Source organism: Centropristis striata, chromosome 15, assembly GCF_030273125.1.
Source record: "Centropristis striata isolate RG_2023a ecotype Rhode Island chromosome 15, C.striata_1.0, whole genome shotgun sequence".
Lineage (NCBI taxonomy): Eukaryota > Metazoa > Chordata > Actinopteri > Perciformes > Serranidae > Centropristis > Centropristis striata.
Window position 1 is genome coordinate 31,960,836 of NC_081531.1, and position 27,844 is coordinate 31,988,679.

At 37.4% G+C, this 27,844-nt stretch overlaps 4 protein-coding genes across 4 annotated transcripts; 3 read left to right on the forward strand and 1 right to left on the reverse strand.

Moving 5' to 3' along the window:
- Positions 1 to 694: 694 nt before the first annotated feature.
- On the forward strand, positions 695 to 5,745 carry prdx4 (peroxiredoxin 4). Its single transcript, XM_059351893.1, has 7 exons — positions 695 to 1,011; positions 2,797 to 2,914; positions 3,016 to 3,132; positions 3,940 to 4,062; positions 4,222 to 4,352; positions 4,442 to 4,476; positions 5,617 to 5,745. The coding sequence occupies exons 1-7, from the start codon at positions 801 to 803 to the stop codon at positions 5,665 to 5,667; spliced, it is 786 nt and encodes a 261-aa protein (XP_059207876.1). The 5' UTR covers positions 695 to 800; the 3' UTR covers positions 5,668 to 5,745.
- Positions 5,746 to 7,378: 1,633 nt separating this feature from the next.
- Positions 7,379 to 8,768, forward strand: LOC131986759 (diamine acetyltransferase 1-like). Its single transcript, XM_059351864.1, has 6 exons — positions 7,379 to 7,620; positions 7,722 to 7,773; positions 7,894 to 7,974; positions 8,066 to 8,167; positions 8,263 to 8,303; positions 8,391 to 8,768. The coding sequence occupies exons 1-6, from the start codon at positions 7,555 to 7,557 to the stop codon at positions 8,556 to 8,558; spliced, it is 510 nt and encodes a 169-aa protein (XP_059207847.1). The 5' UTR covers positions 7,379 to 7,554; the 3' UTR covers positions 8,559 to 8,768.
- Positions 8,769 to 10,050: 1,282 nt separating this feature from the next.
- LOC131986657 (zinc finger X-chromosomal protein) lies at positions 10,051 to 19,857 on the forward strand. The gene is made up of 7 exons (XM_059351720.1): positions 10,051 to 10,492; positions 13,586 to 13,682; positions 13,910 to 14,224; positions 14,523 to 14,672; positions 15,126 to 15,254; positions 15,637 to 15,780; positions 16,969 to 19,857. Exons 2-7 carry the CDS (start codon positions 13,616 to 13,618, stop codon positions 18,267 to 18,269), a joined length of 2,106 nt encoding a protein of 701 aa, XP_059207703.1. The 5' UTR covers positions 10,051 to 10,492; positions 13,586 to 13,615; the 3' UTR covers positions 18,270 to 19,857.
- A 680-nt stretch (positions 19,858 to 20,537) lies between these two features.
- Positions 20,538 to 24,240, reverse strand: zgc:153704 (Lipocalin-like). The gene is made up of 6 exons (XM_059352077.1): positions 24,148 to 24,240; positions 23,114 to 23,253; positions 22,064 to 22,137; positions 20,843 to 20,956; positions 20,653 to 20,754; positions 20,538 to 20,557 (listed from the first exon to the last, which is right to left on the reverse strand). The coding sequence occupies exons 1-6, from the start codon at positions 24,238 to 24,240 to the stop codon at positions 20,538 to 20,540; spliced, it is 543 nt and encodes a 180-aa protein (XP_059208060.1).
- Between the last annotated feature and the right edge of the window lie 3,604 nt (positions 24,241 to 27,844).

Sequence of the window (27,844 nt, forward strand, 5' to 3'; positions counted from 1 at the left end):
TTTTTAATTGCAAGGCAGTATTTATTTTTTATGAAAGCGTAATGCATTCACTTGAGAAAAAAAATATCTGTTTTTCTAAATCAATGCAAGAATTATCTCAGAATTCTAAGAAAAGGTTTTTCTTAAAAAAAATCTGCTGTTTGTCAGAATAATTAGATAATTATCTCATTAGATAAATAAAAAATGTGTTAGGTAATTCAGTTTATTTTCTGAATTAGTGAGATAATCATGTATTTAATTCACATTCAAACTTATCTCAGTTTTTATTGATGTTTTTGTTTTATATTTGATTAATTTAATTATTTAACTACATTTTAAATATTTTCTATAAACTGCATTCCAATTTATTTATTTTTAAAATTACTTTTTATTTGTACTGCAGCTGGCCTACAGAGTATTGCATGCAATATGCATACAAGTGGGACAACTTATCTACTACTTATCATAACATGACACCTAAAACTTTGACCTTCTGCCTATATGGGTCAGAATATCTAGAGAAGCATGCTGGCTTGCATATTGATATAACATCCTATGTATTGGTTCATATTAAATATTTTTCTTCCATATTAAATAGCATGGTAGTATGGGCATTGAAACGCACAGCAGATTAAAGGTGGCATCAGGAGCTAATTAGCTCCAGGAGATGGCAGTAATGCAACAATAAGGACGCCAGCTGCTGCGAAACCTGAATGAAGAAGAAGAAGTAGAGGAGGAAGAGGAGGAAGAAGTCTCCTCAAATCCTGCCAAAAGCCTGAAACACATTGCCAGTCAGTGGTAACTGTCAAAGGGACGACACAATGGAGTTTCTTTTGCACAGTAACATAAAGAAGGAGCTTTTCCGTGCGCTCTGTGCCGCTCTCCTCCTCCTCCTCACCACAGCGTCTGCAGAGGAAGGCGCTAATGTGAAAAACTCCCAGTGTCACAACTACGCGGGAGGACACGTCTATCCCGGGGAGGCTTTCCGCGTGCCCGTGTCTGACCATTCCCTGCACCTCAGCAAAGCCAAGAGTGAGTTTTGTCTCATGAGTTCATCTGGAGGTGCCAAGTTAGTATTTTGCATAATCAAAGTGCGCAGTGATATGTGTTCCAGCAGCTTCTGCACGTAGATCCTGCAGCTGGGACAAAAGAAACACATACAGAAGCTCTTCCTGCAGCTTGTGTTTATATTTATCTGTGTGAGCCTTCTAGTTTAACTCTAATGAAGTTTAAGTGTCAGTTTTAAAGGGTTAATTAATGTGGCTCACACATGAGGCCTAACTTTTAATCAGATGCTTTTTGTAGGACACGTCATTCTATAATATGCATTGGTTTGCCTTCCTCCCTCCGCCCATCTGCAACACATGACTGCTCATGATAACACTAACGGTTGGACAAAATAATAGAAACACCTCCCTCAATCTCACGTGGTTATATATGAGTCCATATAATATGCAGTGTAATATGTAAGTGTTTAAGTTAGTCATTATAGTGCTGGCACCTGTGCACCTCTTTTTTTTTTTATACAGTTCTGTTTGTTATGTGTCGTCATGACCTGTGAGACTTTACCCCCATGCCACACTTGTGCAGTGTTTGTGCACAAGCAGACATGGGGTTTGATCTTGTTTGCCAATTTTTAAATTGAGAAAAAAAATCCAGTTTTAGTGCATATGAAGCGTGAGAAGAAAAGTCTTTAAAAAATCTATGTCGGATGAAGGAGAACTGCAGCTGTCAAAGAGATTTCAAAAGATTTTTTCTTTATTTTATCTATCACAACCAAAATTCTTTATTACATCTCCATAGACTGATATGTTTGATAGATAAGATATACATGTGTAAGCAAAGAGAGAAAATAATAATGATGGAAACATTTCAACGAGAAATACCTTTCTTACTCAATTATTGCATTTTTGCAAGATTTCTCAGCCTACAAATTATATTCTGCATACTTAAGAACAAAATCTTTGTTGTGGACAGATCTCACAAAATCACATCATGATCATTTAAATATATATTTTTAATGGAAACTAAGTGTTTGGATTTGCACTCATTTGCTTGCATTAATTGAGATAAACTTCCAGTTTTAGTTCATGTGCAAAAAATGCTGGCATGATATTATGTCTGATGGAGGAAAACTGCAGCTAGCAAAGAAAGAATTAAATATGTATCCCAGCAAAAATGCCTTGTTGCCTTCGTAATTATAAAGTGGATTTGGAACAAAGGATATGAAATGCAAAGCAATATTTAATAGAACTGCACAAATGATCAACATGTTGTCAAAACATTTATATAAACTAATGCAATATCCAAATAAATTGCAGGCAACATATGTGTATTGTGGTGTTGCAGGATGTCCTGGCCAACAAATCATATTTTACCGACTTCTGAATTCTAACAAAAAAACACACAAAAATGTGAATAATGATGCAAAAATCATCTTTTCATCTAATGTCGTGGTTCCTATTACAATTACAATATTGGGCAAAACAATCACAATTTGACTTTTTTTTTTTTTATTGTGTAGCCGTAATATTTATTATTATTTTATTCAAAGTACTTCTGAGAATTAAACTGGACAATTCAGTTTAGATATAGTTAACAAGCTTATGGCCTCAAAACTTTTATTAGCATTAACTCAGAAACTTTAGAAGTGTAAAAATGCTGAAAAGTCTCAATGCGCCATTTAAAGGCTAAAGCACTTCTGTAACTTTCTGTCTCTTTCTGTCGTTTGCATTATCAAAAACACATGTCATGGATTAAAAAGAGTTTTAAAAAATCCTGATTCTACCAATCGATGTATTTTTCTTCTACCCAAAGTTTCAAAGCCTGCACCACACTGGGAAGGAACAGCCGTCATTAATGGAGAATTCAAGGAGATGAAGCTGTCGGACTACAAAGGCAAATATCTTGTCTTCTTCTTCTATCCTCTGGACTTGTGAGTAACATCTGAGGAGCCCGTCACATAATCCTTTATTGCTGCATATTAGACTCTATTCTTATGTACATGTTTGTTCTTTTCTGTTTCTTTTTATGCAGCACATTTGTGTGCCCCACTGAGATCATTGCATTCAGCGATCGTGTGCATGAGTTTCAAGCCATCAATACAGAGGTGGTCGCCTGCTCTGTCGACTCCCAGTTTACCCACCTGGCCTGGTGAGTAAGCTCGCTGTCCTTGTTTTCTTTTAAAAAATTACCAAAAATACACTGTTAAATGTAGAAAGAAACTGTAAAAACAGACATTATCGTCAAAATCTGAACTTTCCGACAAAGTTACAAACTTTAGGTTACAAAAAGTAACAAAAACAATTTTTAAGCTTAAAAGTAAACCATTTGGAGTCTGTTAAAATATTAAATTCTGCTCCTCAGCGACACTGTGAAGACATGATTGATTCTGCTGAGACGAACGTGACAAATATTTAAGGAAAATCTGTTTACATAGAGCAGAGAGGAGAGGACGGAAGAGGAGAGGTTGTAAAAATGCAAATAGTTCCATATGTATAGCATGTGGAGACACATTTTGTTTTCAATATTAATGACACTTGTGGGGACTCTGAAAAGTGTTGTATATATAAAATCCATTTTAATTCCAATTTTAAAAATTAATAATTTCTCAGAGAGATCAATTTGCATTTTATGCATGGCATTACAACTATCATACTGTACAAAATACATTTTTGAGATATTCCCTTCTAGCCATGTTTGTGATGATTCCACAAAGGTGACCACAAAAGTCCACAGTGAGTTAAATGCTAAAAGAGCAAACACCTAAAACAGCTTGGGCTTCAGAGCATTAACAGACAGCCAATACTTGATGTACACTCCAGTAGACTGACTGAAGTGGAAAAATGTTTAAAATACTTTAAAATTTAAAGGTTGTTTTTTTTTACTGTAAATGATTTAGCTAAACTGACAACTTGACAACAGAGCTTTATTTTTTCTCACACTTCTTGATATTAACAGGATCAATACACCCAGGAAGCAGGGTGGACTTGGACAAATGAAAATCCCTCTGTTGTCTGACCTCACTCACCAAATTTCAAAAGACTATGGAGTCTACCTTGAGGACCAGGGACACACACTGAGGTACGGTTTTATAGGCAGTCAACCTAAAATGGACCTACTATGCTCCTTTTTTTAGATGCATGTTTGTATTTTTTTATATTTCTAAAACCAAGATTTTTATTCTAACAACCATGTAGAAGTTTAAGTCTTGCTTTTGTCTCTTTGTGTGTCTTTCTTCAGGGGGCTCTTCATCATCGATAACAAAGGCATCCTGAGGCAGATCACCATGAACGATCTTCCAGTTGGAAGATCTGTGGATGAGACTCTGCGGCTGGTGCAGGCCTTCCAGTACACTGACAAACACGGAGAAGGTACGAGGAGCTCACTGAAACAGCAGTTACTAATGGTTTCTTTGTTCTGTTTATCTTATCTGACTGGAATTGTTTTATTTATTTTACAGTGTGTCCAGCTGGATGGAAGCCAGGCAGTGACACAGTGAGTATCACGATGCTGTGACTGATTTGAATGTTCGGTCACTAGTGTTGTTCTAAAGAGTGTTGCAGGAATGAGTCATAAAAGCCCCAAACACTTTCTGTTTCCTCATCTCAAAGTCAAAGCTGAAATAAGGCCTGTGGTTAACAAAAGATTAAAATATGTTCACGTTTTGTTCTACAACATAAACATGTCAGTAAATACCCCACAGGTGGATTTTTAAGCTTTTATGTGTCCCTCTGAACCCCACCTCCAGCCGTAGGATTGGAGCATATATTTTCTTTATCATTAATATTTTAACTTTCCAACAGTCTTTGAATGTTACAATCTAAAGGGATTTTATTTTTATTCTTCATGTCTCATTTAAATTGTAACCAAAAACAAACTGTTTGGAATAACTAGATCCTGTTAAAGACATTAAATTCTGCTCCTCAGAGACACTGAGAAGCCATGATTCATTCTGCTGAGATGAATTATTGAGTGACAAATATTTATTGAAAAATGGCAGGAAAAACAGCTGGCTATTTACACAGAGCAGAGAGGAGAGGACAAGTTAAGTTGCAAGTAGAGGTAGTAAAAATGCAAACAATTTCTAAATTGCATACAAGTCCACAGTGATTAAGATGTAAAAAGAGCAAAAACTGCCTTGAAACACCTTGGGTTTCAGAGGGTTAAAACAGGCAGTTGCTAAATTAAACTACAGAGGTTTTCATCATCAGCTTTGTTGCTGTGAAACTCTTGCTGTGCTTTTGGCCTCCAAAATCTGGGTTGGCCTCCAAAAATATGTCATCCCTGCAGCACTCTATAATAACTAGACATTCTCATAAATCAGTACAATGTATTTGAATATCAATCTGTATGTGTCTCACAATTGCAATATCAAATACTGTCTGTTTTGCAAGAAGAAAAGCATTTATATTCCACATATACGTTAAGAGAATAGGCCGATACTGTGAGCAAAACTTGACTATTTAGTTTGTGCCCTTGCAGGATATAAATCACTGTAAATTAAAGAATAATTGGAGTACACACAAAGTGGACTAGGTTTATAGCATATTGTAGCATATTTCTATTGTCTGGTGTATTTATTATTATCATATGTAATATTTATTGTGAACTAATTCAATTAATTCTGTCCTGCAGATCATTCCCGACCCTTCAGGAAAGCTGAAGTATTTTGATAAACTGAACTGATGTGCGTTCCCATCTTCCCAGTCTGTGACATTGAGCACTTACTAAAAGTCCAAATAAAATGTGTTTCTATAAAAAAAACCTTGTCTGTCTGCTCTTTTTAGATTAATCACACCACTTGAAAATGGCAGTTTTAGCTCTGTGCATATCTGTAGTCTTCATGAGTGCAGAATGTTTCATAACCTGCATCACACTGGGAATGAACAGCTGTTACTGATGTGAATTCACCCTGTGGCTGCCAGATGCACATGAGCAACAACAACTGATTACAAAGAGACTTTAGACATATTAGCATACTTGCTGTACCACTTATGGTGACTGATATGAGTTTGGTAGAAATAAATGTGAGGAATATAGAGCAGACTTTACATGTCTAGGTAACTAGCCCTCAGTAGACAACTACCCCTTAGCATTTAATCAAAGGACATAATAAGTTTGCATATGGTTTGGGTTGAACAGCATTTCCTTCACAGATGGTCAACAACATCACATTACTGTTTTGACCTAAATACTAAAAGTGTAATAGTAGTGCAAAATGTGTCAAATAACATGCCCATGTTGAGGTTTTTGCATGTGGGAACATATGGGTTTATATGGTATTTGGCAAAGTTAAAGAAAAAAATCTTGAGTTTACATGAATTGATTTTTAAAACAAAGGAATTGCATTACTGGCATATCACTTGTATACAAATGATCTAACTTTTTTTGGAAAGAATATGATTGCATGATCAGGCCTTGCAACTAAAATGTGTGCAAAAGCAAAAAAAAATGTTTTTAGTTGCAGAACCATTGTGGTAAAGCAAGTAAACAAGTTGCAAAAAGCCATTTACAACTAGACACTAACTCTAGTCAGTGTCTGTAAAAGATATGATAAAGTTCAGTATGCTTATGATTTTAGGGAAGCACCGCAATTTCGAGCTGATGTTGCCTATTGTGCAAGGCCAACTAGAGTGTGAACAAAGACTCAAAATGTTAATTTTAAGATGTGTTTCTGGCTAATCTTCACACCAAAAGATGTCGCCAAATCACAGCCTTGTCACTAAACCGTCGCATAAAGAGTTAATCTGTCACTGGCTCATTCCTGGCAGGTGATAACCTCAAGTGTCCCAGTACAAGTTTATTTATATTGCACCTCATCAGATACAGAGGTAAAGTGCTTTACAGGGAAAAGATAAGAAAGAAGGAACTAAATGAATGTACAGACACATTTAAACCCAAATTAATAAATAACAGTATCATAAAACCTGATTAATTAAATAAACAGCTTAGTTTCATAACCAGCAGTCACATAACCACATATAAAGAAATAAAAGTCTGTCTGAACACATTTATGACATATTATATAAATCTGACAATTATAGCTCAATAAAACTTGTTTTTATGATTGCAGCTATGCAAATACATGCTTCACTGCCAGTTTGAATACAAGCAAATGTGACCTACAGAAAGAACAATTTTATTGCTAAATGTATACATTACACACTCATTTACACACGTGGGTTAATACGTTATTATTTACTCAGCTTTATAGGTACATTGTGTAAACCTGTCCCGTGTTTTTCCAGGTCTGGTTAATATTTACCTTTTAAACAACATTCAAATGAAGCACAGTGATCAACATAAAGATAAGGAGTCAGCAGAAAACAGGATGTAAAAGACTATTTGACCATAAAAGGATTCTTGAACAGGTATACCTCCTCTACAGATATATAAAGGGAAGATACTGAAGCGTCTGCAACACTTGTTTGACACAGCCAATGTACTTCTGTATATGCTATCTGAATTCTTTGCCCGGGGGTGAACTCCTGAGGAGCGAATGACGAAACAAATTTTGCTTTTATTCACATTCAGAGGATTAATAAGGAAAGGAAAAAAGGGAAAAAAGAGAAAATGGCCAGTTTTATATTACGGAAAGCTGAACCCAACGACGTGCCCGATGTCATGCGACTCATAAAGGTAAGCCAGATGTTAAAGCCTTGTGTTTTAACCTAATTTGATAGTAAATCTCTCCTTGCAAGCATACGTCATGGTTTTGTTCTTTCTTTTTTGCCTTTTAGGAACTTGCTAAGTTTGAGGAGATGGAGGAGAAGGTCATGTTGACCGAGAAAGGTACTTTAACCCACTTAATGTTGAACTATAAGAATGCATTTTGTATTTGTTTTTTCCAGGATTTTCCAAAAATGTATTCAGTCTTCATACATTCTTATAAAGTCCATGTCCCACTTGTAGATCTACTTGAAGACGGCTTTGGAGATCATCCATTCTACCACTGTTTGGTGGCCGAAGTCCCCAAAGAGCAGAGCTCAGAAGGTAAAAACTCTAACAAAAAACTCTGAAAGTTGTGTATATTTTTAAGAAATAAGAGAACCCTTAAAATCTAACTTTTAATGTTTTTTTCTAGGGTACACTGTGATTGGCTTTGCCATGTACTATTTTACATATGACCCTTGGATAGGGAAGCTGCTCTACTTGGAGGACTTTTATGTCATGCAGGAGTTTCGGGGTAAGAAGAAGTGCAGTTATATGATGGTGGTAAAAGTAAATGAGTTACAGAGAAACATGAACTTACTGTTCACGGTACATTTAATCTTTCACCAGGTTTGGGAATTGGTTCACAAATCCTGAAGGTTCTGAGTGAGGTAAGTTCACATAAAGCTTCTTTGGAGATGCAAAATCATTTCAACTGTATTCAAAACCTCATACCTTTGTTTTTCTTTCCCCTGTAGACGGCAGTGAAGACTCGCTGTAGTGGCATGCACTTCATTGTAGCAGAAAACAACACAAAGTCCATCGAGTTCTACAAGCGGAGAGGAGCGGCTGATCTCTCCTCTGAGGAGGGCTGGCGTCTTTTTGAGATTGAGAAGGACGATCTGCTGAAAATGTCGGCCAAATAGAGTTTACTGTTTTTTCGCTTGTACTGACTACTGGTGATAATCACGTTTTTTTATTGTGGTCATTGATGTGACACAGTTTTAATAAATACATATAAAATGGTTATCTTTGATATTAAATTGTATCTTTTGAAGGACCTCTGCTGATTACTGAACAAACATATGAGTTAATGGTACTTTAATGGTAAAATTCCATAAAATTTTTTAGAAACATCACAACAATAAACATGATTTTGTGTATTAAAATGTCTTGTCCTCATCCTAATTTATCAATCATCCCAGACACCTTTGTTTGACACTTTCTTGGGCCCTGATCCCCAGGTTGGAAACATCGGTGTGATTATTTACAGAGGAAGTGTTTTTGTTTTGCATCTTATTTTGTATTGCCATTATAATAAAAACATTTTGAAATAACCTGTTATTTAAAGGGTACTCAGGAATTCAACTTTGGCTGTACTATTAAAAATAATCAGTGGTTGAAGTTTTGACATTCTTTGGGCTAATAAAATGAAAATTGCAAAAATCCCTGTTTTGAAATTCTCCATTAAATGAAAGAAGCATTATCAAGGGAATGTAAGAGCTTAGTGCTGTCTTTATAAGTTATTATATATTATAATATTATAATACTATGTAACTGGAACTAATAAATATATTACATACTGGTTAATAGTGATAAAATAGAATGATAGGCAGATTGTAAGGTAATAGAGCTGAATAAGCTATCCGATAAAAGCAGTACTTAATATTTCCAGCTGAAATGAGGAATGTAAGTACACAAGTACATAAAAAGATAACTGTAGGTTATTTCAATAACTTTATCCTCCCCTAGTTGTGATTTATTGGCATTTAATTATTATTAATAATAACTACAAATTAACTACAAATTAAATAAAAAAAATCTTATATTTGTACACAATGTTGAGTGTGCAGAACCAATACACTCAGAACGAAACTGATGCTGTCAATGTGTTTCATTGGTAGCAGGTGAGCGGTTTGTTTAAATGCTAGATGCTCTTCGTCTTGAGCAGGGATGGGCAACTGGAGGCCCGGGGGCCGCATACAGACCGCACCCTCACTTGAAGTGGCCCTCAGCACAACTACGTGCATTTGAGCATGAAATCTTAAAAATGCAGTGTAAAAATGCAAAAAATTACTTGCAATTAATGCTGGTCTGCTGATCTTGCACTGAAAAAATAAATAAATCACAGTAAGTACTTATTTTTTATTTGCTTCAAACCTTTTGTATTCCTATTTATACTCTTATACATGCATTTGAGCATGAAATATGTTAAGTTACTGCACTGTAAACATATTTAAAATCGCAGTTTCGTCATATCTGGTTAAGTGCACGGTCCTATATGTGGCCCTGTGGTAGTGTCGATGAAAAAGTGTGCCCCCCTCCAGCATTTAAGTTGCCCATCCCTGATCTAGAGGTCATAGTTTAATCAGTTTTTATTATCCAACTCTCCGCTGCAGACAAGCCAGCTGTTTTTTTAAGGGGGACAGAAGCATTAATCAACCCATTACTAGCTGCACCAACCTCGGGGCATAAACTAATTAAAATGAACACTGCAGTGCACATTTTGACATAACCGTGAGACGGCGGTGCTCAGATTATGGCCTGTTTGGTGCCTGCCGTGTGATTTCCCCCTCAACTCTTCCGTATTTTCCTGCTGCTGTGGGGCTGTGACGTGTCGTGCTGACGGCGGCCTCGGAGCTGGAGGAGCAGGGGGCTGTAGCATGACAACACCTGGCTCCACACGTCCTGCTTGGCTTTCAGCGGAGCTCCACAAACAACCCCTAACCCCTCCTTCTCTGCTCCTCTCCGGCCCGCCCAAATAACACAGAATCCCCGACTGGATCCAGCCCGAGTGTGGGGGAGCCAGGCGGCCTGGGAGCCGAGCAGCGGACGGAGGCCATCCTGCAGCATACTTCTGGTACGCGGCTCGTTTCTGCTCGTGTTGTGCCCGTTTGCAGAGATATGTTTGCATTTTTACGTGACTAGGCCTCTTTGTTTTTGCATGCATGTGGTATTTTACTTTATTTCTTCATTGTCACCGAGAGGCCGCAAAGGGTTGGGCCTTTTCTTCTCGGGCCTCACAGAGGCCATAATTGGCCATTCAGGCCTCTCCGGTTAGCGAGCCAGCCCGCTGAAAGTAGAGCACATCTGCAGACGCTAGTCGTCGTTTGTTAACATTATTATTATCTAATATAAGAGTTAATGTGCATTATAACCTTTATCAATAGCATAAATGGCATTTTATCATCGCTGAGGTGTGTTTTCGGTAACCGTTAAAATTAGCATTTATCCAGACGTTAAGCTAACAAAATGGCGGACGCTAAGTGATGAAAATCGGTTGTAGAAAACGAGCGAGCCTCCTCTCGCTAGCTGCTTACTCCATAACCGCAATCATGGGGTCCCAGTGCCACATTTCTTATTTATAATGTCGTTTTATCTTGTTGCATGCATCTTTGGACGATCTCATGTCCCGAATGTGTTGTGACTGTGTTCTTTGCGTGTGTAATCAGTGCTAACGCTGCTTAATCACCTTATCGGGGTTTACCATGTGTTTAGTCTACATGTGTTTAGTGTTCAGTCTACATGAGTGAGGAGCTGCTGTAGCCTGGTCGCCCCCGGTGGGTTTTACAGTGTTGGCGGCATCTTCCAGCACACTGATGTGCTGTGTTGTGCGCCACATCTCTGCACACCGTTGTCATCATTTTCCACCTGGAGGTGGGGGATGGTACATTGAGTGGAAATTAAATGGCACCCCGGCTTCATAACACTGTTTACATCTCTGCATCCCACTCTCTGTCTCTGTGTGAGAGGAGATATTTGTGTGATCTCACCTTCATCTCCACTCAGAAGGTGCTGCCAATTGGGCTGAGACATTTGTTTATTTTTTTGCAGCTGAGGTTGTGATGCAGTCATGGCAATTATGCCACTGGTCATTTCACTAGCTGTCCCTTTGCCGCAGACACAAGTTAACCCTGCAAAAATCAATCTTTTAAACAGTAATTTAATCAAGAAAGATCCACTCACTTTGCCATTGAGGTTGGAATTCTCAACAGTGCATTTTTCTTTTAATATCAGGTGACCTAATCTTGTGGTGTGTAAATACATGTGGATAAAATGTCAAAACAAATTAAGCTCTTCACAGAGGAACTTGTTCATTGCAGCAGCAGGGTACAACAAAGTACAGTGGGATATAAAACAAGAATAACATCTGACATTTATATTCTCATATTTAGAATTTGTTTTATTTTGAACATGTAATAAATAAGCTAAAAAACATTAACAATAAAATGAAAAATATAGCACCTCTTACCATAAACAACATAAATATCACATGTCTGAAAATAAGCAGTAAAAAGTATGTACTTGTGTTGTTACAATTGCTTGTAGATTGTTTTCATTATTAAAAAGCAACAGACACAGCACAGGCTTCTACACACACACACACACACACACATATATATATATATATATATATATTATACACAGACTGGGGCCAGACAGATACAGATTTTAAGACGGGAGAAAATTCACTGATTATGGATATGGTTAAATTTTTCCACTGGAATGAAAACACAACTTTTCTGTGTGGAACAATATAAAACAATATGACTGCAGAAATACGCAGAAGGCTGCTTTCCTAAACAAATACATTTATTGAAGAATATTTAACATTATTTATTGTACATACGATGTCTTGTCTATTGCAGATATAATTAGGCGCAAGAACATTTTTCCAGTGCTCTGCTGGACAAACTATGACAATGACACTATTTCTAAATCACCTCAAGCATAATTTCCTTCATTAAATGCTCTGGAGAAAGCTTAATATAGGTTCATATTGGACAACACATACTTACATTTATATCTATTTGCAGGCCAATATCAGCTGACTAATATATTTGTTTAGCTCAAATAATTATTATGCAAGTCAAAGGTGTCTTATTAAAAGTTTCCAAACTGAATAATAGTGACTAAGTATTGGTAAGTGAAAATGAATCCTTTAATGCCCTCCTTCAGTACATGTTTCTCTATAGTTTAACACATTTCTGTTGCCACCAATGTTTCGAGGTTTGAAATGTTATCCTAGTTCGAGTAGCAAATTTAATGTATGCACAACGTTATGAAGCCCAGAGAAATAATGCAAACAGTAGTTAGAGAACAATTACTTGGCAGTAGTCTTTGTGGAATGGCTATGTATTAGCTGTAAAGTTGGTGGTCGGGCTGCAGTAGTTGTGTAACACCAGGCCAGTAGTCTATCATGTGAAACACATTAAAATGTCAAATGAAAGACACACTCGACTTGTTTCTTCAGCAGGCAAAAGATGACGAGCTCATTGTGATTTTCCTTGGGCGCATCTGGAAGAGAAATGATTGGATTCTGTTCAGATTAACACACAATGACAGAATCAGTTTTGATGGTCGGCATTATCCGGTTTTCCAAAATTCATATAATATCAAAGAAATTAATGTGCATGGACACGTGAGGTTCTAGAAATTCTTAAACATTTAAATTTTAATTTGGTCTTTTCAAGGTTGGAAACTGGTTTAAATTTAGGATGTAAAGGATGCCAAGTTTACTTACAGTTTTTACACTTTGAAACGTGAATATTTGCTGTAGTTTCCTTTCATTTGTCACCCTTTGTTTGTAGCACAAAAAAAATTACTTTATTACGTGATGAAGAAAAATAATCAGTATCATGTATTGATATGTAATTCACAAGAAAAATGACATTTTTGTAGACAGTTGTCCTGACATATCATTTTACATTGTGCAATTAGTTGACAAAGGTGAGCTGAAATGCATTGGTCTTGTCATCTAGCTGGGCATCCTGTCAATACGAGTATATATATATGAAATAATATGTGACACAGTCTTTAGTGAGTAACATGATAATGAGTAACTAATCTGTTAATCATTGAGGTTAATGGGTTTGGCATGATTCTTCTGTTTGGCTTTGTTTCCAACAGTTTTGGTCACCAAACATTTAAACTCTCTTTCATTTGGTTTTAGCTGTCCAGTAACAAATGCAGCGCGAGGACAATGGATGAGGATGTCACCAGGCTTGCAATACATTCTGAAGAGCCTAAAATAATCTTACACGGATCGGGTAAATAAACATTCTTGTATTCATGTGTGGTTTTTTTTTATTTAAAGTATGATAGTGTTTCAAGAAGTAGGTAATTGATTAGCAAGATAACTAAAATATATAATAGCTAAAGTTTGTTATGTTATGGTTGCATGATGTGGGTTGGAAATCAGTCGCAACCTTTACCTTGCCATGTTAAACATCCCCACAGAATGATCTGATTACCTGGGTAATCCTGTTTCTCACAGATGAGGGTGGTGCCGGTGGGCAGGAGTTTGTTGTGGAGCTTCAAGAGACTGTGTTGGTGTCCGAAGGCGAGGGGGAAGGCATGGCAGTTCACAGGTTTGCCCCCGACGAGCTAGTCATCCAGGATGCTGTTGAGGATGTTGTTTCTGAGTATGTGCACTGCGATGAGGACGAAGATGTCGCAGTGGAAACTTGCGTGATGGCTCTTGAGGGCGAGGAGGAGGGTGTTGCTATGGGAGACATCCCTGAAGATGGGCTGGACCCAGAGCAGCAGGAGGACGATCAAGATGGCTGTGGAGATTATCTGATGATATCATGTAAGTTTACATCTCTGCTGTGGTGGGGTTGGATTTAAATGTGCTATTGTTCCACTTGAAAGCATACTTGTACCCCATTTACTCTGTCATTTAAAGCGTCTTGCAATAGTTATCTGAGCTCCAAAAAATTGAGAGTAAAAGCATCCGAAAGTACTCAAGACAGATTGAAACTACTTTTGCGGTTCAGTGCTTCAATAAACGCAAATGGGGATGAGGTATTACCCATTCATGTGTACACTGTCAGATTCCACACACTTGCATGTCTTTAATGAAATATTCTGTCTCTCCTTCTCACTAGTGGACGAAGCTGGCAAAATGGTGTCAGAAGATGGAACAGAGGTAACGGTGGAGGGAGCTGTGGAGGACCAGGAAGTGGAGAAGGATGAGGATGGACAGGAAGTGATAAAGGTGTACATCTTCAAGGCTGACTCTGGAGAGGATGATATGGGTGAGTGGCATTTTAGCTTTAAATCTCTAGCAGTTGATCTTTAAAACACTGTGGGTTTTGCTCCTGAAAAGGCTTTTAAATTGTCTCCTTCAAATACATCAAACACAACAAAATACATAAGAGTCTGTTCTCTAGCTCACTGGTTACAGTTTCTGTTAATGTCAACCACCAAGCGTAAATAATGAGAATATTTATTTACTATGCAAGAACATATCTATTGATTGTCTTAAAAGAAAAAAAAACACAAAATAACTTTTGTGGCCAAACTTGTTTTCTCTCCTTGACTTCCATACATTTAAGTAGTATTAAGTGGTATTTGGCAAGTATAAAAAATGTCTTTAACTAAAATATAACTTGGTAAAGATTTTGAGTGTTGATTCTCACAGGTTAACACATAATTTCTGGTAGATTTGCCAGAAAGTGGAGGATTTAAAATGTGTATTAATTCTGTAGGAGAATCTGTTGACATCAGCGATGGAGACACGGAGAGTGTGGCGTTAACCGAGTCTTCAGGCCAAACGCTCAGAGAGAAGATGGTTTACATGTCAGTCGGAGATTCTCATCACAATCAAGGAAACCACGGTGAGTTGTTCAGATCCGACGAGCTGGGATGACTGTCATGAAACAAAACGTTGCTAGTTTTTTGGTTTTGTACATGTTGGGCTCATCTACAGGTGGGTCCAAGGTGACTGATGAGGTTTATATGGAGGTGGTGGTAGGAGGGGAAGAGCCAGTAACTCACGACCGCTCGTATGACAGCGTGTCTCTAAGCAAGGACTTCATGCCTGTGGCCTGGGCAGCTGCTTATGGTCAGCACCCTTGTCTATTAAACTGATTTAAAAAAACAAACAAACAAACACTGGAAGCCTGTGCATCAACCACGTCTCTAGAGTGTCTTGGCTTCAGCTTTACAGATGTTGGTTTTGTTACTTTTTGCATTAAAGACGTTGTGTCGGTTCCACAGGTGCTGACGATAGTGAGAGTTGTGAGAACAGAAACGGTGCAGCCAGCGCACTGCTGCACATCGACGAATCTGACGGGGTCGATGAAATCAATAGGCAACGAAATAAGAGCAAGAGAAGATCGGAGCCTCGTCAGGTGCAGACGGGTAAGAGCAACACAAAGTTCATGCGTTCATTCATCTGGAAGTTGCCGTCATAGGCCGGCGCTTTATTTCATTGCATCATGTGTGATGAGCTTGGCAGTGTCATAAAGGATTTATAAAATTGAAATCTGCAATAACATTATTTTCATTATAAATATACGGTTGGTACAAATTTTGGAAAATTTTTGAATTGGAATATACTCGATGCTAAATGCTTTATTTTCTACATAATTTGGTGTTTAATCTACACAATCACTCAAGTAAACCAAAAATCTTTTAACATTTGAAATGAAACAATTCTGTCGTCTGTTTTTTTTTTTTTAATGATTCAAATGCTGTCTATAATTCCTAATTTGTATTCAGTCGTCATTCTTAGCTAGATGACTCCTCTGTTGATCATTTTGTCTGGAAGTTAACATTTAACAGTTAATCATGCTCAAAAAGTTACGACGAACGTAGTAAAATCAGTCTGAATATACGTTCATTGCTGTTGGTATAAACATTCTTATGTCTGTGCAAGTTTAAGTGGGCTTATTTGTCATTTTCTTTACCTATCCAGCATTTATCTATCTTTTTGAAGTGGTTATCTAATATCAGTGCAAAGGGAGATGCTGTTGGCTCTCATCTTGGACTACATTCAAGGCTGTGTCGACACATTTAGTTGCTATATCATTTGTCCTTTGCACGGGCTTATTAGCCGTTTATTGTGCATTCCTCTCTGACTGTTATCTTAGCCTTTCAACATGTGATATAGATGGATATACACTATTACTTACAACCTTTGCTATTTGCTCTGCTTCTAATACTAAGGACCTGCTAATTTTGTGTGTTTTGCATTGCTGTGCTCTGCTAAATCTTCTTAATAAATGCACCTTTTTTAAATGTATATATATTATCTAATATTTTTCTATTCCTACAGTCTATCTACAGTTCCACTTGTGTTGACTGTACGTCACATAAAACTCTTTGAAGATTATTTTTATTTCCTATATGGCTTATAAGCCAAACATGTTATTAATATCAATTGTTTATGTAAGTGAGAATTTATGGTGTGTATTACTGTTTTGAAATACATAATTTGTTAAAATTTTAAAAGGATTTAAACACTAAAATGGGAGGGGAGGAAGTTTATTTGGATAAACAACATTTTGGGCTTGTTGTAATTCCATCTCTCTTTCATTTTTCTTCCAGCCATCATCATCGGTCCGTATGGTCAGCCTCTGACAGTTTACCCCTGCATGCTTTGTGGTAAAAAGTTCAAGTCACGGGGCTTCCTGAAACGCCACACTAAGAATCACCACCAGGATGTTCTGACCAGGAAAAAGTACCAATGTACAGACTGTGACTTCACCACCAACAAGAAAGCCAGCCTCCACAACCATATGGAGGTGCACGCTCTGAGCAGCAAGGCCCCTTTCGAGTGTGAAATGTGTGGCAAGGAGTTCCACCAGCAGGCGGCGCTGTTCTCTCACAGACTGCAGCACCACCACCGAGAGCCCAAGAGCCAGCCGCCTCCGACACCCACCAAGATGCATAAATGCAAGTTCTGTGACTATGAAACAGCTGAGCAAGGACTGCTCAATCGGCACTTGTTGGCGGTTCACAGTAAAAGCTTCCCCCACATCTGTGTGGAATGTGGAAAAGGCTTTCGACACCCTTCAGAATTGAAGAAACACATGCGCACACACACGGGCGAGAAGCCTTACTCCTGCCTGTACTGCGACTACAAGTCGGCCGATTCCTCCAATCTCAAGACGCACATCAAGACTAAGCATAGCAAAGAGATGCCGTACAAATGTGAGCGCTGTTTCCAAACCTTTGCAGAGGAGGAGGAGTTAATGCAGCACGGACTAACACATGAGGAAAATAAAACCCACCATTGTGCCCACTGTGATCACAAAAGTTCCAACTCCAGTGACCTGAAACGCCATATCATATCTGTTCACACCAAGGACTACCCACACAAATGTGCCATCTGTGGTAAAGGCTTCCACCGGCCGTCTGAACTGAAGAAGCACTCAGTATCCCACCGCACCAAGAAACTCCATCAGTGCCGACACTGCAACTTCAAAATTGCAGACCCTTTTGTTCTCAGTCGCCATATTTTGTCTGTCCACACAAAGGAGCAACAGGCCTCTCCTGAAAAGAGTGAGTCTAAGAGGACAGAGACGCACACTCCTGTTGCGACACCTAAAAAGTCTGCACCTAGCGGGTCCAGCAGCTCTGGTCCGCCTGGCAGAGTCAGCGCCGCCAGCTTAGCCAGCAGTGTGACTGTAGTTATTGGCAAAGGACAAAAAGAAAGGCGAATTTACCAGTGCCAGTACTGTGACTACAGCACCGGGGACGCTTCGGGTTTCAAGCGACACGTGATTTCCATTCACACAAAAGACTATCCGCACCGCTGCGAGATCTGTTCGAAAGGCTTCCGGCGACCCTCGGAGAAGAACCAGCATATCATGCGCCACCACAAGGATGTGGTGCAGGCAGAGTGACTCTGACCGAGCCAAATACTGTGCCGCAACAAAGAACAATGTTGAAGCAACCATCACACCCTAATCTCTGCACCCTCAGCACGACACCAGCCACACTGAAATAACATGGTGTGTGTGCTGCACTTAGTCTGTTCTGTTGTTTTGCTCTTTTTTTAACCTCAGCCTAATGTTTGTTCAGAAATGTATACACATGTACATAACATTAATGCTCTGTCCGAGTTAGCAACAGAAGAACCCCTCCGTAGACTTGCACTTTTAACTGCATGTCCCTTTGCTGGTAACAGTGTGCATGGCAGATTGTGCAGATGTCTCTTTGTAGATATACATGTTTAAGTTTGCAGGCAGCAATCAGTTGTCAATCACAATGGTCCTAATTATTTGTCTCAAAACTGAGGTGTAATTTGCAAAAACGTTTGCGTCATTTTGTTAAAGTGTACTAAAAACAGCAGTATGGATGAGCAACCTGTTTCCAGTAGCACTTGCCATCTTGGTAAAGATCATGATGAATGCAGTAATCAAGTCTGGTTGTGTATGAGCGAGAAAGTGTGTGAGAGAGAATGTGAGTGAGTGGAAGAGTGAATGACAAACAAAGCATTTGTTGTGCTTCCCGGTGCTCCAACCCCACCACTCTGTAACATAGTGCTTTTCGTTGTGTTGTTAAAAACACAAGGCCGCCTGTGTACAGCACTCAGAGAAAAGAAACAATCATGCTTAGCTTTGTACACAGAGTCTACGATCATTGAATTAACACAAAATACACAGTGAAATAGTGGATGTGTCATGGTAGTGAAAAAAAGTTCACATATGCACCAATATCACGATGCGATCATTAGCCCATCACTTGATTATCATACCAATAATATTTGTTTTTCGAGTCAGTTTGTGTACTGTAAGATGTTTGGAACACCCAAAGCAGTAGCGATGAAGTCCTGACTGACAGTATTTTTAATCCATTAATGCTACCTGGGTATAGAAATCCCATTAATTTGAAATTTGTGATGATTTTTGATTATTACTGATCACAAGCTGTACGAGCAGATGGTTTCTTTTTCTATGAACAAACCTGTTTCTCATGAGTTGACATGATATCTGTTAAATCACAGAATTAAAGCATAATTGACAAGTGTCTGATTTTAGGCTGGGTCAAAAAAATAACATCCCAATATAACTGTCTGGCCTAAATGGGAATCATACAGTGTAACTGGTGCTGCTGTTCTGAAACTATGGACTGAACATTTTGTTTTTGCCCTCACAGATGTACTTTTGCCAGTAGAAAGGGAAAATGTATATCTTTTTAGATGCAACTTCAGAAGACAGGTGCTGGTGGTGTACTTGTACTATGGCTTTTTACATTTTTTGTTTTGTTATCACATGTGATTATTCCTGTTTTTATATTTATTTCATTTACAAGTTGTTGTATAGTTAAGTGTAACTAGACTTCTATGGGACGTAAATTATTGTTTTGTATACAAATCTGTACAAAGCGTGTAGATGTAAACACTTGATAAAAAGGAAATCTGAGCTGTGTTGTTATGGATGTACTTCAACGTATTTGTTAAAAAAAGGTAATAAAAGCAAAGTATTTTAACCGATTTGTCTTCTTTTTGCCAACAAATTTGAAGTCCTCTGCTCAAAAAACATGTATTGCTTGTTGTTGGATGTTTGACTTTCATTGTGCAGAATAATACATTTGACACTAGACGTGTAAAGTCATCTGCTGAGTTTCTTTCTGCATATCTGACTGAAGCCTTTTGAGTTTTCTTGTAAACCAAAGTTTTGTTCACTGTCTTTGTTGTTCATCAAAACATATTGCTGTGTCCCAGTTTGCATAATTCTTTTCACTTTTTGTAAATGCCTCATCTAAAATTTATTTGGTCAATTAGTTTTAAAACTTTTTTCAGACTAATTTACTTGCAACAGACAAATCCTGCACATTGTACCTTTTTTTTCTGCACATTTATAAATTATGGATTTTTCAAGAGAAGGAATAATTTAACTTTTTTTATGTGGAATAACCATATCAGACGCATTTTAGGCAGAACATTTTTATGTATCTCAAACATGTCTGAAGGAGGTCATTATTAAATACTGCAGGTAGATAGCCAAGTTTTAAATCATGTTTACTTGCATTGGGAGCTTTTCTTGATACAACATCTGAAAGAGCAGATAAATAAAATAAAAAATAAACTGAACTGAGTCATTGCAGTGACATTGATAGATCCAGTCTTCAGACAGCATTGTTGATGTAAGATGACCAGTTCAGAAAAACTAAGCAGCTGGGCACTCCGCTAAAGAAAGATTAAAAAACAAACAGTCAGTTAGGCGAGTAGTACATAATATGAAGCTTGTTTTTTAAAGTGAAATCTGCATTGATGTGACGTACCATTTTTAGGAAGGAAAGCTATATTTTCTTGCAGGACTCCCGTCTCCAGAGAGAACTGCCTGAACTTCTCCAGCAGATCAGCAGTGAGGTCCACTCCACGGCCTGTCACACAGCGTGATATTAACCTGCTGCAGTATGCCTCACTCTACTGAAGATTCAATTCATCTTGGTTAATTAATGATAACTTTACCATATAGTTTGTTGACAACGGTGCTGTCGCTCCCCTTACTCTTAACGTTGTGAATCAGGGCGTACTCATCATACTTTACTTCAACAATGCACATGTCGTTCACATCCCCCCAGCCTGGAGAAGAGAGGAGGTAAAGAGATCATAAATTGGAAAACATATTCAGATCCCTTGGCAAAATAAAAGCACTAATACCAACCTGCCAAAATACTCCACTACAAGTAAAACTCCTGCATTGAAAATGTACTGAAGTAAAAGTACAAAAGTATCAGCATCAAAATGTACTTAAGGTATCAAAAGTAAAAGTAGTTTTGGTAACGCTTTATAATAAGGTCCTTAATAACCATTAATTAACAATTAATAAGGCATTGTTCTCGCTTTAGATCCGGTAGTTGCAAAAACTACTAACTTATAATAGATGAGCAATGAAGTATATTTTAATATCATTAAGCAAACAAAATAAGATTAATAAAGGCATGGCAAAGACATAATGGGTGGGTCATGGGCGTTTGTAATGCCATTATTAACACTTATATAAGCTTATAAACACACAATAATGTTAATAGGCATCTTGTAAGGACTTACAAGGGCCTTATTACTTGTTAATTAATGGTTATTACAAGGACCTTAATATAAAGCGTCACCCTAATTTTATTCAGAAAGGCCCTACTCAGATTCTAAATATGTTATTAGTTTATTATTATTGATATATTTATGTAAGCAGTGTATTACTTTTCTTAAGGTTTAGTTTAAAAATATCTAACCAATTTAAATCATTTAAATATCATATATTTTATGTTAAATCTTGACCAGAAAAGTAACTAAAGCTGTCGGCTAAAAAATGCAGTGGAGTAAAAGTACAATATTTGCCTCGAAATGAAGTGGAGTAGAAGTATAAAGTTACATAAAATTGAAATGCTTAAGTAAAGTACAAGTACCTCAAAATTGTACTCAAGTACAGCACTTGAGAAAATGTACATAGTTACATTCCACCACTGCTCTGTGGTCTCTACAGTCTTTTTGTAACTTTTGTAGCCGTTTTTGTTTCTTTGTTTTCATTTTGTGTATTTTCCTGGTTGTCTCTTTGAGTGACATTGAACAGGTGGAGGCCCCTGTCACATTTTGGCTCCTGGGCCTGTGCCCGGTTAATCTATTCATGAATACTGTGGATGGTTGTTGTGAGTGTTGCATGCATGCCTCTGTGTGTCCAGTATTAATACTCACTTGTGTACGTGAACTTTCCGGGCACATCAGTCTTCTTTGCCAGGTTGTCCAGTTTCCAGCAACTGCCGTCAGAGCTGCAAAGAAAAACATTTAAATATGATCAGTGGTGGAGAGTAATGTAAGTACATTTACTCAGGTACTTGTACGTTAGTACAATTTTGAGGTTCTTGTACTTTACTTGAGTATTTCTGCTTATGTAACTTTATACTTCTACTCCACTACATTTCAGAGAAAAATATTTTAATTTTTAACTCCACTACATTTAGCTGCCAGCTGCATAAAAACCACATAAAAAGTATTTCAAGTATTTAAAAAAAAAATCTGAGTGGGTCCATTCTGCATAATGGAGTGCATAGCACTTTTAGGAAATTTAGATGCTGATACTTTTGTTTTTTTTACTTAACCCTCCATGGTACAGTGTTGCCCTCAGGCAACATAACAATTTTTGGCCTGTCAAATTTCTACAATGCATGTTTTTGAGAGATGCAATACTTTAAAAAAGAGGGAAGAATATATAGGGAACCAATAGCAATGTTTTAATTTGGTTCAATGTTACAATGTTGCCTACAGCAAACATTCAGACAAGAAACCAGTTAAAAAAGTTCCTTTAATAATGTTTTTAAATTTAAAATTGTATGTATTGTACCCTGTTAAAGCTACTGAATCTTTTACACGTGTTTATTAAATAAATTATGTTAAAATTAATTTAAAAACCTCTCTTTTTCACTTGTGCACTGTTATGGTACAATGTTGCCTACGGGCAACAAACCCCAAAAACTTCCCAAAAAAAAAAAAAAAAAATCATAAATTTTCTTCAGGATATGTTTATTTAGTCTATTTTAAGACAAAAAATCACTCCAAACTTTTTTTTCCTAACTGGCATCTTAATGCGTACCATAGAGGGTTAAGTAAGTTTTTAATGCAGGACTTTTACTTATGATGAAGTAATTCCACAGTATGTAAGTAATCTGAATACTTTTTGCACCACTGCATATGATAAACACGTCCTTTCTTAACCTCGTCTCTTTGTCTCCGTCCTCTCACACTCACTTCAGACTGCTGTAGGACATGTCCAGGTCCCCATCAGCGGTCGGGGTCATCAGGCCCGTGCCCATCTTCATGCTGGCTCTGCGGCTGACAAACCACTGGGCATTAGTGGCAAAACCAATCAGGTACCACTTCCCTGCCATCTGTGGACACACGAGGTAGACATAAACATGTATACTCACAGTAACTGTCACTGTGGTCTGCGTTTAAAACAGAGCGTTATTAAAATGTATTTGTATTTTTGTGGTAATCCATATCCCAACAACTTCAGATTTATACACACTTTTGTCCGCTGGTGGGCAAAATTGTGTTGCAGATTTAGAAAAATGACACCTTTTCAACTTAAATGTCACCTTAGTGTGACAGAAACACCACAAACTTAAGCACAAAGATTTGTCATATTCCTATTATTTATTTATTTTGCATTCATTTTATTTTATTTTTTAAATCTGGCACTGACAAGAATGCACTTAATTTCGTTGCTCATGCGACAATGACAATAAATATTTTCTTTTCTATTCCATTCTATCTATAAGTTCATAGTTTACAACTATTTATTCTTTGTCTTCTGAAGTTATCATTTATACAATTGGCTGACAATGTAATACAGTGTTTGTATACTGTATAACAAAGTTAAATATTATTTTATAAAGTTTTATGTTTGGGAAAATTGTTCTCTATGTACATTTGCAGAGTGATGAAATTGTGGCATAAAAAAGGTCTATTTTAATTCCAACTTAAAAATGGGATATTTCGGCCTAAGATATCAGTTAACGATTAATTTCCCCCCTCTTTAATCAGTACCGGCATCTGTCTCAAAAATCCCATATCGCTCGGGCTCAACATACAAAATAAAAGAATAAAAAAAAAAAAGACAAACACTTTATCCAGTTGATGTATGCCATCAAATAACTTTCTTTAAAAATGTAATAATGTGGCACTTGCCAGCGAAACCCTTTCTTGTACAACGGGCACCATAAATCAATATTGTGACAGATAAAACAGAGGATAATAGTTCACCCAGTTATGTGTCTTACCCCCTGCACACTGAAGTCTGCCTGCGGTAGGACTTCAGAAGAAACCATGAAGGAGCAGAGCACGGCGCCCAGCACTGCCAGCAGGAAAGCCATCGCTACTGATGAGCAGATGATCGATGATGAAGGAGAGAGTGGATGAAGATCTGTTGCTGAAGTTCTGCTGACAAACCTTTATATAGTGCAGAGGCAGGTTATCTTTTCCCTACCCACCAGCCCAGCCACACACACACACACACACACACACACACACACACACACACACACACACACACATACACCCTCTCCCACACAAACCCTGGAGCTAGGATGGGTTCAAACATGTGAAGCGTCAGAATAACACACACACACACACACACACACACACACACACACACAGTTTCAGAGCCAGACAGCAGGCAGGTTAATTTACATAACCCAAAGAAGAAGAGGGTCAAGATTACATTTGATATTATAATTTCATTCTGCAGCCTCTTATTTGTGAGCATAAACTTTACAAAAAAAAAACCACAATAACAGTGGTAAACAAAGGTGTGGCTGCCTTCTAGTGCTTTCTGTGGCAGAGACAACAGAATAATCAAATTCATCCGTCAGCAGTTGCGATAGGTAAACACACAGAGACAACTAATCATGCATCACCGTGTGCTGAATTGAAATGCTTTCCTGGGAAACTTTCGTGTCTCTTTGTGAGTTCAAAGTCTGTAAATACTTTTCCTCTCCTTATTCATCTTTGGCCATTCTGCCAGATGCGTGTCTTTACCTGCCTCAGGACATTACATGCAAAGAAATGCATGAAAAGGATCCATATAATACATTTATAAGTGTCTTACACTTTGTACAAATTACATTTGGACATACATCATGTAAAACAAACATGATTAAATAGGACTTTAGCCTGTCTCTACTCCAATTCACCTTGAAATATGATTTATATCATTCAGAAATCTTTAATTTTTTTGTATTATTGTACACATTTTGTCTTCAGACACCATGTAATGTGCGAGTCAAATGCCCACAGGAAACAGTGCCATATTCGTTTTAATCCTTTTGTATTTGTATGGATGAGTATGAATGACAAGTAATTTTCGATGAAATCATGTTATATCACTCTCCTTTTTTTGTCATTTTAATTTGTATTTATTTTACCACAATCACTTATTCCAAAAACAAGAATAACTCCAAGTCACTCCACTGTTTTATACTTTGTAAATCTACAGATATATTTATAGATATTCTTTATGTTTTGTCCATATCCCACATCCTATATATATATAATGTATTTTTTTAATTATTTTATTTCTAAGCAGTATCTCTGAATTTCCCCACTGCAGGATGGATAGTGTAATTTTATTTTACCGTACTTCATTGCATTAATTTTGTGCTTTAGTTACTTTGGAAATATATCATGATGTATTAGAAGATTAGATTTGATTAAATTATCCAGCAGTTTAAAACTGTTCAAAGTGGCCTCACTATGGCTGCATTGTTACATTGAGGCACCAATTTTCAGATCATTCTGAATTGACCCTACTGCATGATTTGTACTTTTACTTTTTGAGACTTTAAGTATAATTGAATGCCAATGCTTATAATCTTTATTGAAAACTGTTTTTCCAATACAGGTACATTTGCTCTCAGCTTTCTGCAGGATCCTTTCCCCAAATATGAATCCAGGAGTGATGAGGAGGAGATGTATCAGTTTGAAAGAGTCAGGTGGTGCAGGCAGATACATGCCACAGTACAAAGACTCCCCCTCGACCCACATACCTTTCCAGTTCAAACAGGTGCAGCTTTTACCCCGAGAAAACAAAAATCTACAGCAATGTTGTGTCAGAGAAGTATTTTATACCTGCAGATTTGTATAAAGACAAGCTCATACAGAACCCTGCAGCTGCAGAAATTTGCATATAGGACACTGTTATGGCCGTTGATTTTCTCTAGCCTCTTTCTGGAGGACAGGTGTGTTTTCCTCTCTGTGTGTTTCAGGTCCTGCATACCTGGTTCACTCACACTGAGTGTGATCTGCTCGTCAGGGGAAATGTTATCAACCTCCAGATCCAGTGATCTTCCCTCTCTCGCCACTGACCTGTTTTGGTTGACTGCATATAGTTTGTGTTGTAGCCTGTCCTTAACAGCTCTGTGTTTTTGTGTTACAGCTACATATTGAGTCAACTTGTTTATTTGTGTCTGGAAGCCTGGTAGGAGTTCTCTGCCATTTTTGTTAGTTTTCTCCTGTTTTTGCTTATTTATGGAGCTTAGCATTGTCTGTTTTGTTTGGTAGGTTTAGCTGAATCTTATTTTCCAGATAGTGATTGACTTGTTTATTTTGGCCTTGGAGACCCTGAAGATTTAGCTGCTTCCTTTTTCTGTTACTTAGTTTGTTTATGTAATACATTAGTTGGTTTATCTCTTTATTCCTTTGCCTGTAAATACATGTGATAATTGTTTAACTTAGAGTCCAAGCAGCCATTTTGCTGCATAGTTTTGTGTTTACCAAATATGTTACTTCCTGTGACCCCTAGACCTCAAACTAAGGTTGTAACAGGCACATTTACAATGCAAATGTACTAATTCTTCTCTTATTTACATTTTGGCAACATACTTAGTTAAAATTTAAGTGTTATGCAGATTTACAAAAGCTCAAATTAACTGCAAAGGTAATAGTTCTTGTACGGTGAAAAATGATTTAATGCCATGTTGGAAAAGTGGGGGGAAAAATGAAATCCTGTATTTTCAACTTGGAAGCATTTGTGATTAATATATCCCTTCTTGATTCACTAAATTGGTCAAATTCATGACTTTAACTACAAGTTAATTTGACTTTTCTTTTCACCAGTTTGTAGATACAACTGTAGTTCTTTGTCTCAAGCTGTCACAAACAGCTTCTCCCACTTTATTAATAATTAAAGCTTGAATGTTATAATTTTAATGCAGCATTAAAATTGTGCAACTTTGGCTCAACACCCAAACATGAATACCTGAATTCCCCAGGCTCTTAAGGACGAATCTGTAAATCATCACAGTGGAAATATGACCGAATATTTTGTTAACAGCTCATTGCCTGAAGCTATCAAAGTTTCTCTTTATCTGTCACCAGATAACTCTGTCCTGTGTGCAGGCATGCACACTCACACTCTGTACAGGGACAAAGCATACATTCACTGGGGGCAAAAGAGAGAAAGAATGAATTGATAGTAATTATATAAGAGAAAAAAAGTTTGTGTAAAATTGGAATCAGGTCATGAAAATTAAGGTTTATTTTGGCACCCACTGTTACTTCACTTCCTGCCCCCATTGTCTTTTCCCGCTTTATTACCTGCCATGCCCGTAATTTTGTTCACCTGGTCCCAATTACCCAGAATTTACTGTGTACTGTCTGTCTGTTTCCCAGTAAACTTTGTGTTTTGGACCAGTTTCTGGGGTTTTGGGTGCCTTTGCCTGCCTCTGTTGTTTCTTCAACATGGTAAGACCAGTAAAGACTTTTTTTTCCCCTCCAGAGTTGCTCCGGCTTGTTGCATTTGGGTTTATTATCCTGTGTTGGCTCAGTCAGGGAAATAATCGTGGGATTTTTTTAGGGATGGTGTGTGCTTGCACCATAGACTGTATATAAATAGGCTTGCACTAAAAACAATAATATGATTAAGATATAGATTTTAGTTATGTATTTATAATAACTATATTAAAGAATATCAAGCACACA

Coding starts and splice junctions, on each gene's coding strand:
- prdx4 (XM_059351893.1), top strand. CDS start 801: ATGGAGTTTCTTTTGCACAGTAACATAAAGAAGGAGCTTTTCCGTGCG. Junction 1,012..2,796: donor GCACCTCAGCAAAGCCAAGA/GTGAGTTTTGTC, acceptor TTCTACCCAAAG/TTTCAAAGCCTGCACCACAC. Junction 4,063..4,221: donor GACCAGGGACACACACTGAG/GTACGGTTTTAT, acceptor GTCTTTCTTCAG/GGGGCTCTTCATCATCGATA.
- LOC131986657 (XM_059351720.1), top strand. CDS start 13,616: ATGGATGAGGATGTCACCAGGCTTGCAATACATTCTGAAGAGCCTAAA. Junction 14,225..14,522: donor AGATTATCTGATGATATCAT/GTAAGTTTACAT, acceptor CCTTCTCACTAG/TGGACGAAGCTGGCAAAATG. Junction 15,255..15,636: donor TCACAATCAAGGAAACCACG/GTGAGTTGTTCA, acceptor TCGGTTCCACAG/GTGCTGACGATAGTGAGAGT.
- LOC131986759 (XM_059351864.1), top strand. CDS start 7,555: ATGGCCAGTTTTATATTACGGAAAGCTGAACCCAACGACGTGCCCGAT. Junction 7,774..7,893: donor GGTCATGTTGACCGAGAAAG/GTACTTTAACCC, acceptor TCCCACTTGTAG/ATCTACTTGAAGACGGCTTT. Junction 8,304..8,390: donor TCCTGAAGGTTCTGAGTGAG/GTAAGTTCACAT, acceptor TTTCCCCTGTAG/ACGGCAGTGAAGACTCGCTG.
- zgc:153704 (XM_059352077.1), bottom strand. CDS start 24,240: ATGGCTTTCCTGCTGGCAGTGCTGGGCGCCGTGCTCTGCTCCTTCATG. Junction 23,254..24,147: donor CAGACTTCAGTGTGCAGGGG/GTAAGACACATA, acceptor GTGTGTCCACAG/ATGGCAGGGAAGTGGTACCT. Junction 20,755..20,842: donor CGTTGTCAACAAACTATATG/GTAAAGTTATCA, acceptor GCTGTGTGACAG/GCCGTGGAGTGGACCTCACT.